Below are 15,319 nucleotides of genomic sequence, written 5' to 3' on the forward strand. Positions count from 1 at the left end.
GTCTCCTCCCTCATCTGGGTTTTCACTTTTATGAGCGAAAATGCCAAGAACATTTAGCCAAAAACCTCACCTGTGTCTGCGCCTCGGCTTAATGAATCCTCCATCAAGCAGCAGCACCTATGTAGTAAAATCAACATTCAGTTCATGCTTGGCATCAATACCTGATTACCTTGAATTAAACTCACCTTAAAACATTATAGCTTGCAATCTGTTCTCGGTTTTGAGTCCCGTTTAACAATCCAAAAAGTGGATGATTTTCTAAAACTATTTTAAAGGCTAAAAATGCCAACATTACCTGAACCTTCAGCTGCTTTTACAGTAGTTTAATTACTGTTTTAATTCAAAGTTGTACTATTTAGTAATAGTTTAAAAGCCTGAGTTCTAGGCTATGCAGTCCATGTTATGTTGAACTGATGTGTCTCTCTATTTCTTGAAAAAATATGTCAGGATTCATAATTATACACATTTGTAAAATATTTAATATCCTACATGATCAAAATCCAGATATTGAATTGAACTTTTTTCATAACTTGAATTGTGAATAATTGTGATTATTATACATATTTAGTGAAAGAATCAGTGACATAAGGATCTGCCCTAAAATTACTGAAAGAGAACCATCGTTTGGCATTCATCCTGTAAATGCATGCAAATAAAACTAAGGATTATAATGAGGAAAAGGTTTTTATTTTTATTTGCCCAGTGGTACAAGATGACAATTAGCAGAATAACTTTGCAAAAAATCAGAAGCTGAAAATTAGAGGGTGTAGGCATTTGTGTGAAATGGTTGGGTGGTGCTGGTGTAAGGGGACACTTTTTAAACAGATCTGATCAGAAAGGCACTTGAATTGGAGCTTGTTGCCAGGCAACAAAACAGATAAGAGATGGAGGAAGGTGAAGAATCTTTACAGTAATTAGTCAAACCAGAGTGCTGTGGATCAGCTTAAATCTTCCCCCTGCTTCTCCTCTGGCATCACAACATAATATTCCACTTTGAGTGTGCTCAGCATCCAATTTAAAGAAAGGCAACAGCAAGTTGAATTTGGATGTGCTGAACAAGCTACAGAAATGTGGGACATGTGCAAACACATTTAATCATTTCATTTTGTTTGAAAATCTACCAGAGGAGTACAATTTGTCAGAAACATCAAGATGACAAATATAAGGACTTACAGTAGTGTTGACAGCAGAATATGGGACGCTTCATGTCAGTGTCGCCAGCAACAAATGGCAGACCATGACAATACAAGCTGCTGCAGTCTTAAATGACAGCAGCACAGGCGAGGGTAGGAGCCATAGCACTGTCATTAGGCTGCAGGGTGACTACTGAGACAAAATGCCAAGAAAAGCTTGAAATATAAAAATGATTTTATAGACTTTGCACACAGGATCCTTTGCTGGAATATGTCTCCCTCTATATAAAAGAAGAGACGGGGTGTACATTTGTGTTTTCAACCAAACTGTATAAATCAGGTATTTGTGAAAATCTGTTTTGACCTGCCATTACTGACTTCAGCAGATTCAGATTTTTTTTTAAAGAACAATAATAAATGGCTTTCAACATCTTTATTCCTTGCATTTGTCTCGTGAGTCTCCGTTGATTTATATTAGTAGTCGGGATAAACTCTGCACTACAATTCAAGAGTTTGGAAAATATCTGAGTTGTGATAAAGAAGTTGAGAAGTTCAGATGTTCAATGATGACATCTGATACTAATTTACAGAAAAAGACATAATTTGCAAAATATTATCCATTTATTTCCACTAAATTTTAACTAACCGACCAGGAAAACAAAACCAGCTTTAATACAGTTAAAAGTTGAACTCCAAGCAGCAGAAACCACAACATGACAGAGCTTTCAACCTCTGATCTGTGGAGAATGGGCTGCCATTTTACCCCAAAAGCTATCACAATCCACAATCATTACTACTGTATTCACTTGCCTGGATAAATAGCCACAATTCAGGCGAGGGTTAGTTTCTACTGTGAAAATGGCAGCCTTTCCCCATAACACCTGTATGAATTATTCAGCATTCTGAGCTCTATCAAAGGCTGTCAGAAATGTCAGGCAGTGGGAAGTACCCTTGGCTGCCCCCAAAGGATGTTGTCTCTACATCCTGTGGTAGGGTTAGGGGGGCTCCACACACTCTCTCTCACACACACGCCCACACACACACCTGACCAAATGCCATAGATTTTTGCAGGGAAACTTCCCATCCTCTATCCTGCAGGGTGAAAAATTGCTTAAAGTTAGTTATAACTGCAGACAGTTACAGATCTATTTCTTTGAAAGGTTGAAGTTGATTATTTCAAAAATATTTATTACAGAATTGTTTTTATTGAGCCATGCCATTTAATATCACACCACAACATTTCATTCTATTGTAATGCATGTCCAGACTTTGACTAGGCTGCTATGAAACCTTCATTCTTTTTGTGTACTTTGAACCACTGTCCTGCTAGATAACCTGATAGACCTCGAGCCAAAATTGGTGAACAGACTCCATCAATTATCCATCAAATATAAAAAGTCCTCCATGTCCTGAGAAAGCAAAGCCACCCCAGGCCATCAGACTACCACCTCTATGTTTTTACTTTCAGTAGGATGTTATTTTTGTGAAATGCTGAGTTTGTTTTACATCACAGGATGCAGACTATCCAAAAAGAGATAGATGCTTTAGACCAGGATGTGAAATGTTGCTGCTTGGGGTCTTTTAGCTGCTTCATGTTGTATCAAGTTACTTTGTGATTCAACAGGTTTGGTAATAGTCAAGTGGGTGTGGCTGGTAAAACTGACCACCTACCAAAACAAGTTAATCAGTCATTTGTAATTTAACAATAGCAATCAATTATATATTCCCATAGGATCACATTAGTTTGGATAGCTTTTCCCTTTAATAAAACTTTTTTGGTTATTTTTGTCTGATGCATCCAAGTGTGACGATCATAACAGAATAAACTATTTGAACTATGTCCTCACAGTTCTGTACTACCCAACATAGGTTAAATTTAAAACCAGCCTGCCGGATCCATTACACAGGATTGGGTCAAAATGAATCGATAAAGAATAAAGTGACAATGCTAAACACAATGCAAGAGGCAGCTATTGTCCTATTTTCTTCAGACTAAAAATAAGCTGCATCAACATGAGAATTATCTACAGTATAAGCAAGTCCATTGGACAGAAACATAAGATTTATTTTGAAACAATAAGGCAATTTAAAAAAATTTACTAGAATTTGTAAAAAAAAAAAAAAAAAGAGGGCTTTGTATGAGTGATAATCCAACGTTTTCTCAACTGCAGATCAACAGAGTGTCGGAGGAAAGCAAACATGCTGGTATGATTATTAACTGTGCAGCTTTATTCCCATGTGTGGAATGTGAGGGGTTCCTGCTAATGGGATGGACTGCTATCTGCAGTCACTGTGGAATAGATCCATAGATTCCAGGAGAGTAAAAGAAAATGTGATTTTTAAATGAAGTACAAGGAATAACATGCAAACAGTTTATAGTTTTATGGCTATAAAAAAATATTGGCTGGGTGTTAATTTTGGACATTAAAAACTTGAAAACCCATAACACAGCAGTGTAAATAAAGCGGGGGATTTATTATATATAAATACATTTTTAAAGAATTACCCTTAATGTGTAAAAAATGTCTCTGCTTCAGTTTTTCCTGCTACCTCAGAAAAGGCATATATTGAAGGGTTTTCGTGGGTGTTGAGAGGATACAAGAACACTCAAACGTGTGATGGCAGACTGTAACGCGAAATGAAGAAACTTTATTCAAAACTTAAATAAATAAATAAATAAATAAATAAATAAATAAATAAAACAGGTCTGCAGCATCAGACGCAACTAAGCCAGAAGATCGAAACAGCAAAGCAAGGTGAGAATGGCCAATAGGAAACTAAGTCACAGGAGAAAATCTGGTAGTGGATGTGCTGAGATGAAAAGAGACTAAAACAATCCAGGTGTGGCAAGCAAAACTAAACTAAAATACAGAAATCCAAGATGTAAATTAAAGCAAACAACAAAACAAAACAAAAAAAGGTGCAAACTGAAGCAGTTGTACTCTGCCTGATAACCAGATGGGTGCTAATAGAAGTACAGAAATGAAGCATTAAACTTAAACTGTCTATAAATATTTATGTATTTATTCTCAGTCTTCATTTCAGCTATACAAAATAAGCTTGCTTTAGTCTATCTCAGATTAAACAGTTAATTATTTAATGGTGATATAAAATAGATTTTTTACTCCAAAGTTTGTTTGCCAAATGATCATGTTGTGGTTTCTTCCAATTAAAAAAATAAGGAAACCAACAGATGAGTCGGACATTAACACAGGCAGAAAGACAGACTGGGTAACAGAAGGGTCCAGAAACAAACAATGAAGATCCAGGAGCTTAAATACTGAGGAGTGTGATTGTTGACATGAGCCAGGTGGTTCATTAGTAACAGGGTGCAGCTGGGAGAGAAGGCAAACAGGTAGAACAAAGGAAAACCAACAACCAACACAGAGCTGAGCAGAAAAATCAAGAAAAGAGGAAAAACAACACCAATCTAAAGGAGCAAAATCTAAATGCACAAGAAACAGAACGCAATTATAAATGCAAAAAGAATTTGTATGGCAAGACCATTTGAACAAGAATTACTAAGGGTTCTGAACAGAATATGGCAAGGTCTAAACAGGTTTTAATAAAAAAACAAGGAAATTAAGAAAATACAAACACAGAATAAACCACAGAACACACTGGGTTATAATTTAAACCACAGACCCTGAGCAAGGAAGTCCATTTAGCCAGTTTCAAATTACTACTAACCAGTTAACAGAGTAGGTTCGTTAAATTCTAATAACAATCCACTTTCACTTGGTTTTCTGATTGGTATTGTGTTGCTGAGCCTGAACTGTTAATGTAACCAATAGATGGTCATCAGATACACCTCAGCTTGGTACTATGCTTCATCAGGTTCACCAAGTTTTAAACCATCAGATACCACCACTTATCATTTACTGATAAATGAAGCCTAACTAAAGAGTAAAAGTGAAACATCACCTTTTATAAGTTTGACAACCATCTCCATATCACCTTGCAAAGTCAACTTAGCCACAGAATGCCTAAAAGTTAAATTCATCATATTTTATAAAAAAGATAAAATGAATTTAAATAAATAAATAAAAAATCTGTCTCTAAAATATGGGATGTTTGCAACCTGTAGTAGGCCAAAATGTTTCGGTGTGCTGAAGTCCTAAGAGTTTTTTTTGACACACCAGAATGGACAGATTTGGATCGGTAAGCAAATACTTTCGGCTATTTGTTTTGTGTTTATTGTGTTTTTGTATAATAAAGATGTCCACCCTCTCGATTCAGATTCCAGGGTAGCCTTTTAACTTTCTTCAGTCATCTACAGCAGTGGTTCTCAGCTATTGTCCAGTGTTGGAGATTTTCAAGCTTTGATAATCCCCATTTTTAAATAACTGTTTCATTGTCATGCTCAGCTTTGTTCATATTTACCACTTTATTGCATTTTAAGATAGGCATTTTACTGACAATAAATAAAACGTTATATAACTTTAATGAAGAGTGCAGCTGACAACAGAAAAGGACATGTTTGTGTTGAACACAGTCTCTTAAATGTCATGACTTTTCAGATACATAGCCAATCTTCAGACCATCCCAACGAGGAACAGTCTGAACTCGAGCCTTCAAGCTGAAACATCCAAAGAAAAGGAGCAGAAATTCTGTTTCAGGGTGTGGAAATGCCACAGCTATCACGTTTTAAAGTGAGGCATCTCTTTGAGTCCTGCCTCTGTTCGTCCACAGCCCTCCCTCCAGCCTGCTGTCTCTCTTCATCTTCCTCCTCACCCCCTCCGTTTTCATCATCATCCCCTTGTCCCCCACATGCGTCTGCTGATGGATGAGCTCATTTACTGCAAATCTCTTTCGAGTCAAAGCGGAACACTGCTGCTGCCTTTCTGCTACTTCAGTGGGAATAGAGATCTCAGCATATGAATACTATATGTGCGCACACAAATGCACAGACGAAATTCATGTTGCTCTAAAAATTGGTTCTTAAAGAAAATGTTCTGCCAAGTGGCTCTAAGCGTGTATTCAGCAGCTCTGAAAGAAGCAGTTAAGTATCACATTTGTTCTAACAACACTGTGAAGGGCTGATATAAATGCAATAACACACAACAAAAGATGGGAATTTTTTCATCTTCCTTTGTAATCTACAGTACTTGTGAATTGACAAAAATCCTGAGAGCACATTTCTTCAGGGAACATTGTTTTATGGTAAATCAAAGCTTTGCTCCGGATTGTTCGATTCATCCTAGCGACAATAAAAAAGTATAACTATGCTTTCCAAAAAATATATTTCTATAGATAAGCTATTCTATTTTGATGAGTCACTTTTGATACCCACCACCTCTCTTTATCCTCCAGGCCAGACAGCCGGTTTCTGCAACTGCTCCAGTCTCACAATAACTATGATGAATGCAACGTCCACAGGAGCAAAGCAGCCATTTGGCACTTCATCCCCCTTGATGCATTATCAACTAATATGCCATGGATCGGTGGCAGCTTGTCTGAAGCCTCCTGATTTGGTGTAACTGGCCTCTGCTGAGACCTCCCATGAACAAAGGTGGCTGTAATCATATCACAAATGGCAATGTCCAACTTCAAATGTATTTGGTTAGTGTGAGAGATCAGAGACAGAATCCCTTTTACCAATTAGGAAATATGACTCTGCCCAGAGGACATTTAGATTCTGTTTTACTCAAATCACAGAGAGGCTTTTTAAAAGTAAACTAGTGTTCCAAGTGTGCCTTTTCTTTTATTTGATTACAAGTCCAAAGAATCTTTTTCATCTAAGGAATAAAAAGAATCTGCAACACATCCGATGTCCTCGAGAATGGAGAATGATCCGTATCCATTGAAACGAGAGGATGGATGCAAGAGGCCGGTGGAAAGTGGGGGTAGACTGATGACTGAGAGATAGAAGCCCTGCCATGAAATGAAAGGGCTGACAGACGCGAAGAGATATAAAAATATCACCGGAGAGGGACTCAAGAGAGAGAGAGAAAGACAAAGGAAACAGGAGTGACCATCAAGGCTCTCTGATGGTTAGCAGCTGCCAGCTGGGAAGAGATGAATCACCACCAATAAAACATGTATGGCTGGGAAAGAGAGCATTTAAGGTTTTGCAGAATTAAAGCATTTTTCTGGGGTGAGATAAATAAAGCACCAAGGAGCTGTGAAGTTGATCCTGATTCAAGGCATCAAAATGATTTTATAATGATGTGTTTACATGGGGTGGCGAAACCCATGTGAGAGAACACATTCTGAGGTCTCTCAATCTCATTCACACGTCTTCAAACAAACCAACAAGCTGTCATAAATCTGACTTTAGTCTTATTTATTTTAAAGGGCAGCTAAAACAAAAAGATTTTCAAACTTATTTAGGAATACTGGTTTGTATTTTGTTCATGGGTCTACAAAATAAAGGTTGCAGTCATTTCACTTTAGTCTGCTTTAATCGAACTCTAGTTCATTTGTCTCAAAATTCTGGTTTGTTTGGGAAGATGTGAATGCGCAAATGAACTAGAGGAAGAAATGGCTTGCGGTCCTTTACCAAAGACGAGAGAGAAATCCTACATAAATTCTGACGCTACTCCATTTTTATTTATATTTTGTGAAGAAGGAAGTTTCACTCATGTCTTCTTCAGAGGTTTTTGTGTCGCTTCCTTCAATAGTTCTTGGTGCAGCGCCATCACAGGCAAGAGAGGGAAAACGTTTTTTTCAAGTAGTTTGACGCAGCGCTATGTGAAAGTGAACTGCAAGGGCTGAAAATCTAACAAATGTACAATTTTGATCCCCAGAGTCTAGACTATTCAAGAGTAAAAACATCCCTAGTGTCCACTTTCCTGTAACTTACCAGGTGTTTCACTTTTACTTCAGTCAAATCTACATGAATTGTGATCAAGACTAATTTAGCTCTTAATAATGGGAACTAGCACTAAAATTTAGATCTCTAAAAAAAATACAAGACAACTAATTTAGTGACAGCATATAGTAGACCCTCATCGAATACTGATCCAGTATTCTTGGATTCATCTATTTGTGGATTTTTCTGTGGAATGTAACTCCAAATTATGTGCAGAACACCCAGTGCAGATTTATTTTTTGTACAATATTCAAAATAATATAGCGTGAGGGAATCTGACAGTTTGCTAATTTGTATAAATACAAAAAAATAGCATTTTCAATACTAATTTGGTATTAGATTGAGACAAGCATGATAATGGCTAACAATGAAATAGCCGGATTTCTAATTAGAGTTTTGTGACAGTATATGTAAAAGTAAAAAACTTGGATTTGAAGAGGGGAAAAGGTTGCGGGGGAGTCCTTAGTTTTCCACAAAATATTGTGAAATCAGCATTGTGCATTTATTTAGAAAACAAAAACTCAAACATAAATTTTATGGCATTTGGCTTCGGTGCCAAATGTCATAAACTCAATTCCTGGTACCAGCTGGTACCAGGGAAAACACCAGGACAGGAATATGTAAAACTCGAGGATCATTAGAATCGCTCTGCACCAAGCATCACTGAGTTAGAAAAAATTGTTTTATTATTTCACAACACTCTGCTAGCAATTGTAGCTACTTCTTAAGCAATTTTCTGTAAAACAGTAAAAATATTAGTAGAATTGTACAGCTGAGTAAAAAAAAAAAAAAGCAAAACAGACCATCACTGTAAAAAATAGATGATGTAGAGTGCTTTGTCTTGTCTCCCTCTGCCCCCAAATTTAAATCACCCCATTACATTAAAGTTATACTGAAAACCTTTGATTAAAATGGCTGAAAATAATTCAGGTCATATGTTTTTGTTAGAATCACCTTATTGTGCGATCAATCAAAATTACAAGTAGAGATTTATTTCAAAATCAATACTAATTTTCTGTTTCTGTTTCATAAGTCCACCGGCTCATGCTTTATCTCCTGATCACCGCTTTTCTCATCCATGGAAGAAAACTAAACCTTTTGAAAATAAACATTGAACCCAGATCTTTACTTTTCAATAAATACGAATAAACACAAGTACCTGAGTGTTTTCTAGATCGACCAGAACTCTTGTCACTAATTAACAAGAAAACAATGGAGAAAGGAAGCAATCAGTGGCTTATTTTTGTCTGTAACCGTCATATGCTTCAGCAGGAAGTGTAAAAAATGTCTTTTTGTACTTCACACAGCTGCAGGCGCAAACATTCACAACATTTATCTAAAAATAAACCTCACTAAGCGTGGAGAACAGCAGAGATAAGAGAAGATAGGGGTAAAAATCTGAATTTTGAATATAAATTGGTACATTAACTATCTGATTCAGTTAAAGGGACAATCAGCAGCTTCCTCAACATTATCTTTTCATGCTCAATTTTTAAAATATGACTTGGCTGCCCTGAATGTCAGAAAGTCTTTATTGCCAACCAGAAAGACGGTTTATACTTTTATAGTAAGAAAAGCAAGTTTTTGATACAATTCTATGAGGAAACAACACAATATAAATCTATAACATAACACAAATGTAAAATAAGTTTATACGATGCCAATGAAAAATGTACATACACTCATCAATGGCATGAATTACTTTGGGGGTTTGTGCACAATTAATTGTAATTGATGTTTTTATGGACAAAGTTTATAAATTTGAACTGCCAAGACTCAAACCAATCATAGAAAAGGATATTGCTGGAACTTCAGTGTTACTGTCCAAGTCTACAGATGAGGAAAAAACATATCTATTTGGTGTCAAGAAATGTATATGAAATCAATCTGGAACTTTTAAATTTAAGAAATTGCAGGGAATAATGAAAGTTACCCTGAAACTTCAATTAAGAGCAAGATTGTTGAAACATGGACAGAATTGAGTGTCATAGCATGTACGGTAGAGGCAGAGTTTATGTGCAGAAAGATGCTTTTTTGGGAAGATTTAATAAAAAGAAAATCTACATGTCTTGCATGAGGTTTAATGGACAAGGAACACGGACATGGCATTAAAATAGAAGAATCCAGCACTGAAAAACAAAATTCAGAAGCCTAAATATCGAGGAAAGGTTGTAAAGTGACGAGAGAACCAGAAAAACTAATTAGAAGAAATGTGGTACAGTTGTGGCAATGAGAAAGTAGGGAAACTGAGACAGAGGAGAATTAACACAGAGGGAGCTGAACTGAATCTCACAGTAATCTAAGAAAAATAAATTCAAATGTACAAGAAACAGAACACAAGAATAAAGAAACAAACCAAAGATAAGGGAACAAACTAGTAAGGCAACACCTTGACAACGATAATAAGCACAGAGAACTGAACTGAATAAATGACCTATGGAACATAAATAACCCTAAAGAAAATGATCAAACACAAACAAACACTCAAGGAATGTGACACTAACAGGATAACAAGCAAGCATAATTATAATATGGAGTCGATAAAGCAGTGGGCTTCTGAAGAGTCCTCAAACACAACCATAAAACATTATGAACCAGGCCTGAAAACTGGAACCATTCCAGGAACTACACTAATTTTTAAGATGTTTATCATTTCTGATCAAAGGTGATTAAAAAAACAACATTTTCTTCAAAGAGAGAAATTAATGCACTACAATAACAACACCTTAAATAATTTTGGGAAAGCCCAAATTGTTATGATCTATCGTATTTTGTAAGTTTTAATTGATTACATTTAATTTACATGGAAGCACATTTTTAAAAATAAAAATTCCAAATCAAGGTTAAAATTGAGAAAAAACTCAGAAAAAGAATCCTGACTTAGCCCTGCAGAACATATCCTACAGAAGCAGTGTTTGGGTCAAGCATTGCACAAAGTGTCAGAAACATCTGTTCCATCCGTTTTGTGCTCCGATGGACAGTATGCCAAGATATCAAAGCACACAACTCCAAAAATGAATCACTGACACATCTGTCATACTTGATAAAAGCGGGAACAATAATAATCCTGTTGAAACGGCACAGAAAGAGAAAGATTGGGTTGGAATGCAGCTTTGTCCACTCAATACACATGCGCTACCGACACTGTGGCAAACAGAAATCCAGCCTTTTCAGCCTCTGGCAGAGGTATTTTATGCTTCAGACAAACTGCTGCCACTTTGTCCTTTGAGGGGTGAAACACATGGACGGCGTGTGTGTGTGTGTGTGAGGCTGTAAGACTGGCTCATGACCAGGCTAAGGAGCGAAGTCATCGCCCGCGGAACAGATTTCACTGGGATGTGACAAGTATGATCTTCGGGAAACAGATGCAGTGGTTCAAACACACCCCAGCCACTGTGAACTTCCTGCTATTTGCCATCACATCTTTAAAAGTTACAAATATAAACTATTACGTTCTCCCGGTCAGCAGGAGGTAATCGTTTACGATCCACGCCCATCACCTCATGCCTGCACACCCTGCTCTATATAAAACCCGTATGTACATTTCTCTGTCAGCTCACTTAGCTTTTGGGCATTTCCTTTATTTTTGTTTATCTTTAAATCCACAATCTACTCTCTGCCATTTAGCAAGGCTTACTTTGTTAAGTGTATCCATTTGAGTGAGCAGAAATGTCCTGTGGGGAGTATGACAGGGTTGGCCCTCTATACCCTCTGAGAAAATGGGTTTCCAGTCAGGATGTTGGCCTGCCGCCTTTCCTGGAGACTGGGGATTCTCGTTGGATCAAGAAGGGCTTGGCAGCCTGGTCCTGGCCGGGTTGCTTACCAGCGCCTCTGTTTGTGCCCTACATCTCCGAGCCGATGTCTCATTCCGGTCAGAAGGTTAGCAAGTGGAGGGTCAGCATGGATGTGTCTCACTTTTTCCCCTCGGAGATCTCCGTCAGTGTCAGGGATGGATTCCTGGAAGTTGGAGGTACTACTCTGTTAATTAACCCCTCTGAAAATGTCTGGCATAAGTGTTAATTAGTTTTACTCACAAGGCAGATTTTTAATCCTGATAAAGTATTAATAATCTTATCTCACATCATCATCTGATCAAGGAGAAGAGTCTTCTAAAAATACTTTCCCCGCACTTCACAGAATAAACGACGTACATCTGAAACCGCGATGGAGAAAAAGCTGAAAGCTACAAATTTAGAAAGCCGCTTAAATATCGTGCTTGGGGAAATTAAAATCACAGCTCTGTGGAAGAAATTAATTTCTGTGCTGAGTGGTTTCTCAGTGTCGGTTGATTATTCTGTGTCCTCGTGTACCTCCCTATAAACACTAATCTTTCCCCAGGGAAACACGAGGAGAGGCCTGACGAGCAAGGATTTATCTCCAGATGTTTTACAAGAAAATACAGGTAGACAAAGAAGACGCAGACATTAACCTGCTGATATTTAGGATTAAGCCATCACTGTTGTTGATCCCCCTTATTTATTTTATTAATAATTGATTTCTGAAATGCTCAAGCAAGAAAAAATAAGAGAGATCTATATCTGTTTCAGTGTTATCAGTGTTTGGTGTGGTGATCTAAACAAGAGTCTGTGATTTGAAGGCTTCCAGCTGAAGTGAACGTTACCAAACTTGAGTCCTCACTCTCCGTTGATGGTTTCCTGACTGTAGAAGCTCCACTTCCTGAAGCCTCAGCTCCTGCTGACATCGTCATCCCAATAAAGGTTATCAAATATGAAACTTCTTTAAAGCTTAACAAATTGTCAAAAATGTAGTTTTCATTTCTTGAATCTTGATTCTGAGAAGATAAAAAACTTGGATGAGCTGAAAACAAGGCCTACGAATGGAAATAGCAATAATTAAATCTTATTTGTGGAAGTAATTTATGTCAAGACTTGCAAGATAATATATTGTGCAAAAATGACAAGCTGCAATTAGCTTGAGAAATCTGTTGCCTAGCAACATTAACACAAAAAGCAAGAAAAGTTATGCTTTGCCAATTTGTTCCCTGCTGAAAAAGTGCTTTTTGGTAATAAATCACATACTGTTATAGTGAAAGCCTGTTATTTTGTTTTAAGTGGTACCACATTTCTGAGGAAAATTGTGGGTTTTCATGGCAACAAAGTGCCATAAAAAGTTTTAATGGCTTTCTTTCCAATAAGCACTTGTTGGATTGAGCCTGTTTCTTCTTGTCAGAGTGACCAACATTTATCATTTATGGCTGACTTGTGACAACTGCCACCTGAAACTGGGATGTCATCCCACAGCACTGTTTGGCCTCATTGTTTCTAGGGTGTTCTGACTTCCAAAAGCCCCATCTGTTCACTAACTAACTTCCTAAAACCTGGAGTTAGTAAGATATCACGGTCTTTTAACTCTACTAAACTTCCACAGCGGGTGTTGGCATCCTGCCAATCTAAACCTCGACATATAAAACTTACAACTACTAGCAGAAAGGTGCACAGATGCTGTAACACAGTGATATTTACTGTTAAAATAAAAGGTAAACATATTACAAAGTTTTGATGTGTTTTCACTGTGTACTGACCTGAAATATAGTAAAACAGGCTTCAGCAGTGACAGCCGAAATGCCGCCTTTAGCATCCAGATTGCGTCTGAGGCAAACAGGAAGTCCGCCCTAAAACCAACCCGGAAGCAACGCCCCCCAAACAAAGGTTCCTCTTCGTCACTACTGCCCCCATCTCAACCTCAGGAAAGCAATGTACTGTAAATGCCATGCAAAAATGAAAACGAAACATAATTTGTTCATATTTAGAAATAAGTACAACAAATTGTATTTGAAAAATATTTCAAATATATAAAATAACCAAAAAATAATAATGGTGACATTTTTATGTGCACACACATATCCTAATACTGTGGTTATTTAAATCGAGTTTTTTTTATTATTATTATTACAATAAAGCTGTAAGCAACGTATTCACTATGTATTTATTTTTATATTTGTCTGCAAATTCAGGTGGAGGCTGAGGGCAATGGAGAACCAGAAATAAAACAAGAAGATCAGCAGGAAGAGTCTCAATTAGAGGCCTGCAGTGATCAGGTCCAGCCCAGCAGCACCACAGCCGGCCTGGAGCAGGGAGACAAGGGAACCAGAGAAAAGCCAGCTGGACAGTCCCATTCTTCACTGCCTGAGGAAGATAAATGCTTAGAGAGCATCCAAAAGTCTTCTGAGCACCACAAAGTCCCAGAAAGCCAAGAAAGCATGGGTACATCCAACCTACTGGAACACAAAGAGCCAGTCGTGGATGAAGAGATCCAGGTGAAGGCAGAGGGAGCCGAGAAGCTCGCTCCGCCTGAGGAACAGGAGCTGGGATCAGCTCCACTGAGTGACGTCCAAAGCCAGGAGCTGGAGGCTGCTAACATAGAGCAACAGCACACCGACTAAACACAAGCATTAGTCTGTATTGTCTGCCTTGAACCAGCCCCACAGATGCCTTTTTGTCATTAGCTATAGCGCCATTAAAGCCTGCTGTGTTTGGAGCTCTAATAAAGTAGCATAATGTGAAAGTAAAATTTGTGTTGATCTATTACATCTACAGTTAACTACTAAAAACTACATGGTACAAGATTAAAGTAACTTAACCTCATTATTATTATTTTTTTAATCAGAAGTTGGTTATGACGTTGATGCAATTCTATTTGCACATCTTTTTCTTTGTCACTTTCACATCAGTAAGTTGCTCATTGAAAAGCACGATTCATTCACGTTTGCTGTTACTATAGAAACAGCATAAGTGAAGTAAACACATATAACCTAAAAGAAGTAAATGTAACAGTTCATGTGAGTGCAACATATCACACAATGTCTTTGCCAACACAGAACCAATGAGAGTCTTTTTGTCCTTTCAGAGCGCAGCTCCGGTTGGAAACTTTTTAAATTTGCACCAATTATCCCCGTCGATTCCAGCACATAGAGAAGATTACATTATTTTGCATCACACAATAGGCAGTGGAACAGCCCCAGTTTTTTTCCATCCTCATTCAAAAGCCCTGGCAGGCCGCATGAGTGAGTTGGGTCCATCCTGAAGCCAGTGCACAGCGGTGCCTATCTGAGCCAGCACTAAGCCCCTCTCTAAGCTGCCGCCCAGTTCCTATTGCTGTCCAACAATAACGCCACAGGTTCTCCAGATCCCTGGAACAAGGCCTGCGACTGGCATTGTTTTTTCTTTATTTTTAAAGAAAAACACACAGATGTAGGATGGATACTTTAATTGCATTTCTCAGTAAAAAGACAATAACAGAGAGGATTGCAGAAAACAAACTGCTTTTCACAAATAATTCAATTGTCCATCAAGCAATCATGCAATCATAAACAGAAAAATGCTCACTTCAAATTAATACATCAAACAATTTT

General features: G+C 37.6%; 1 protein-coding gene across 1 annotated transcript; it reads left to right on the forward strand.

The window, feature by feature from the left end:
• Positions 1 to 8,228: 8,228 nt before the first annotated feature.
• LOC114154092 (heat shock protein beta-1) lies at positions 8,229 to 14,474 on the forward strand. The gene is made up of 4 exons (XM_028032878.1): positions 8,229 to 11,917; positions 12,286 to 12,349; positions 12,545 to 12,665; positions 13,922 to 14,474. The coding sequence occupies exons 1-4, from the start codon at positions 11,617 to 11,619 to the stop codon at positions 14,348 to 14,350; spliced, it is 915 nt and encodes a 304-aa protein (XP_027888679.1). The 5' UTR covers positions 8,229 to 11,616; the 3' UTR covers positions 14,351 to 14,474.
• Positions 14,475 to 15,319: the final 845 nt, after the last annotated feature.

This window comes from Xiphophorus couchianus, chromosome 12 (genome assembly GCF_001444195.1).
Source record: "Xiphophorus couchianus chromosome 12, X_couchianus-1.0, whole genome shotgun sequence".
Taxonomy (NCBI): Eukaryota; Metazoa; Chordata; class Actinopteri; order Cyprinodontiformes; family Poeciliidae; genus Xiphophorus; species Xiphophorus couchianus.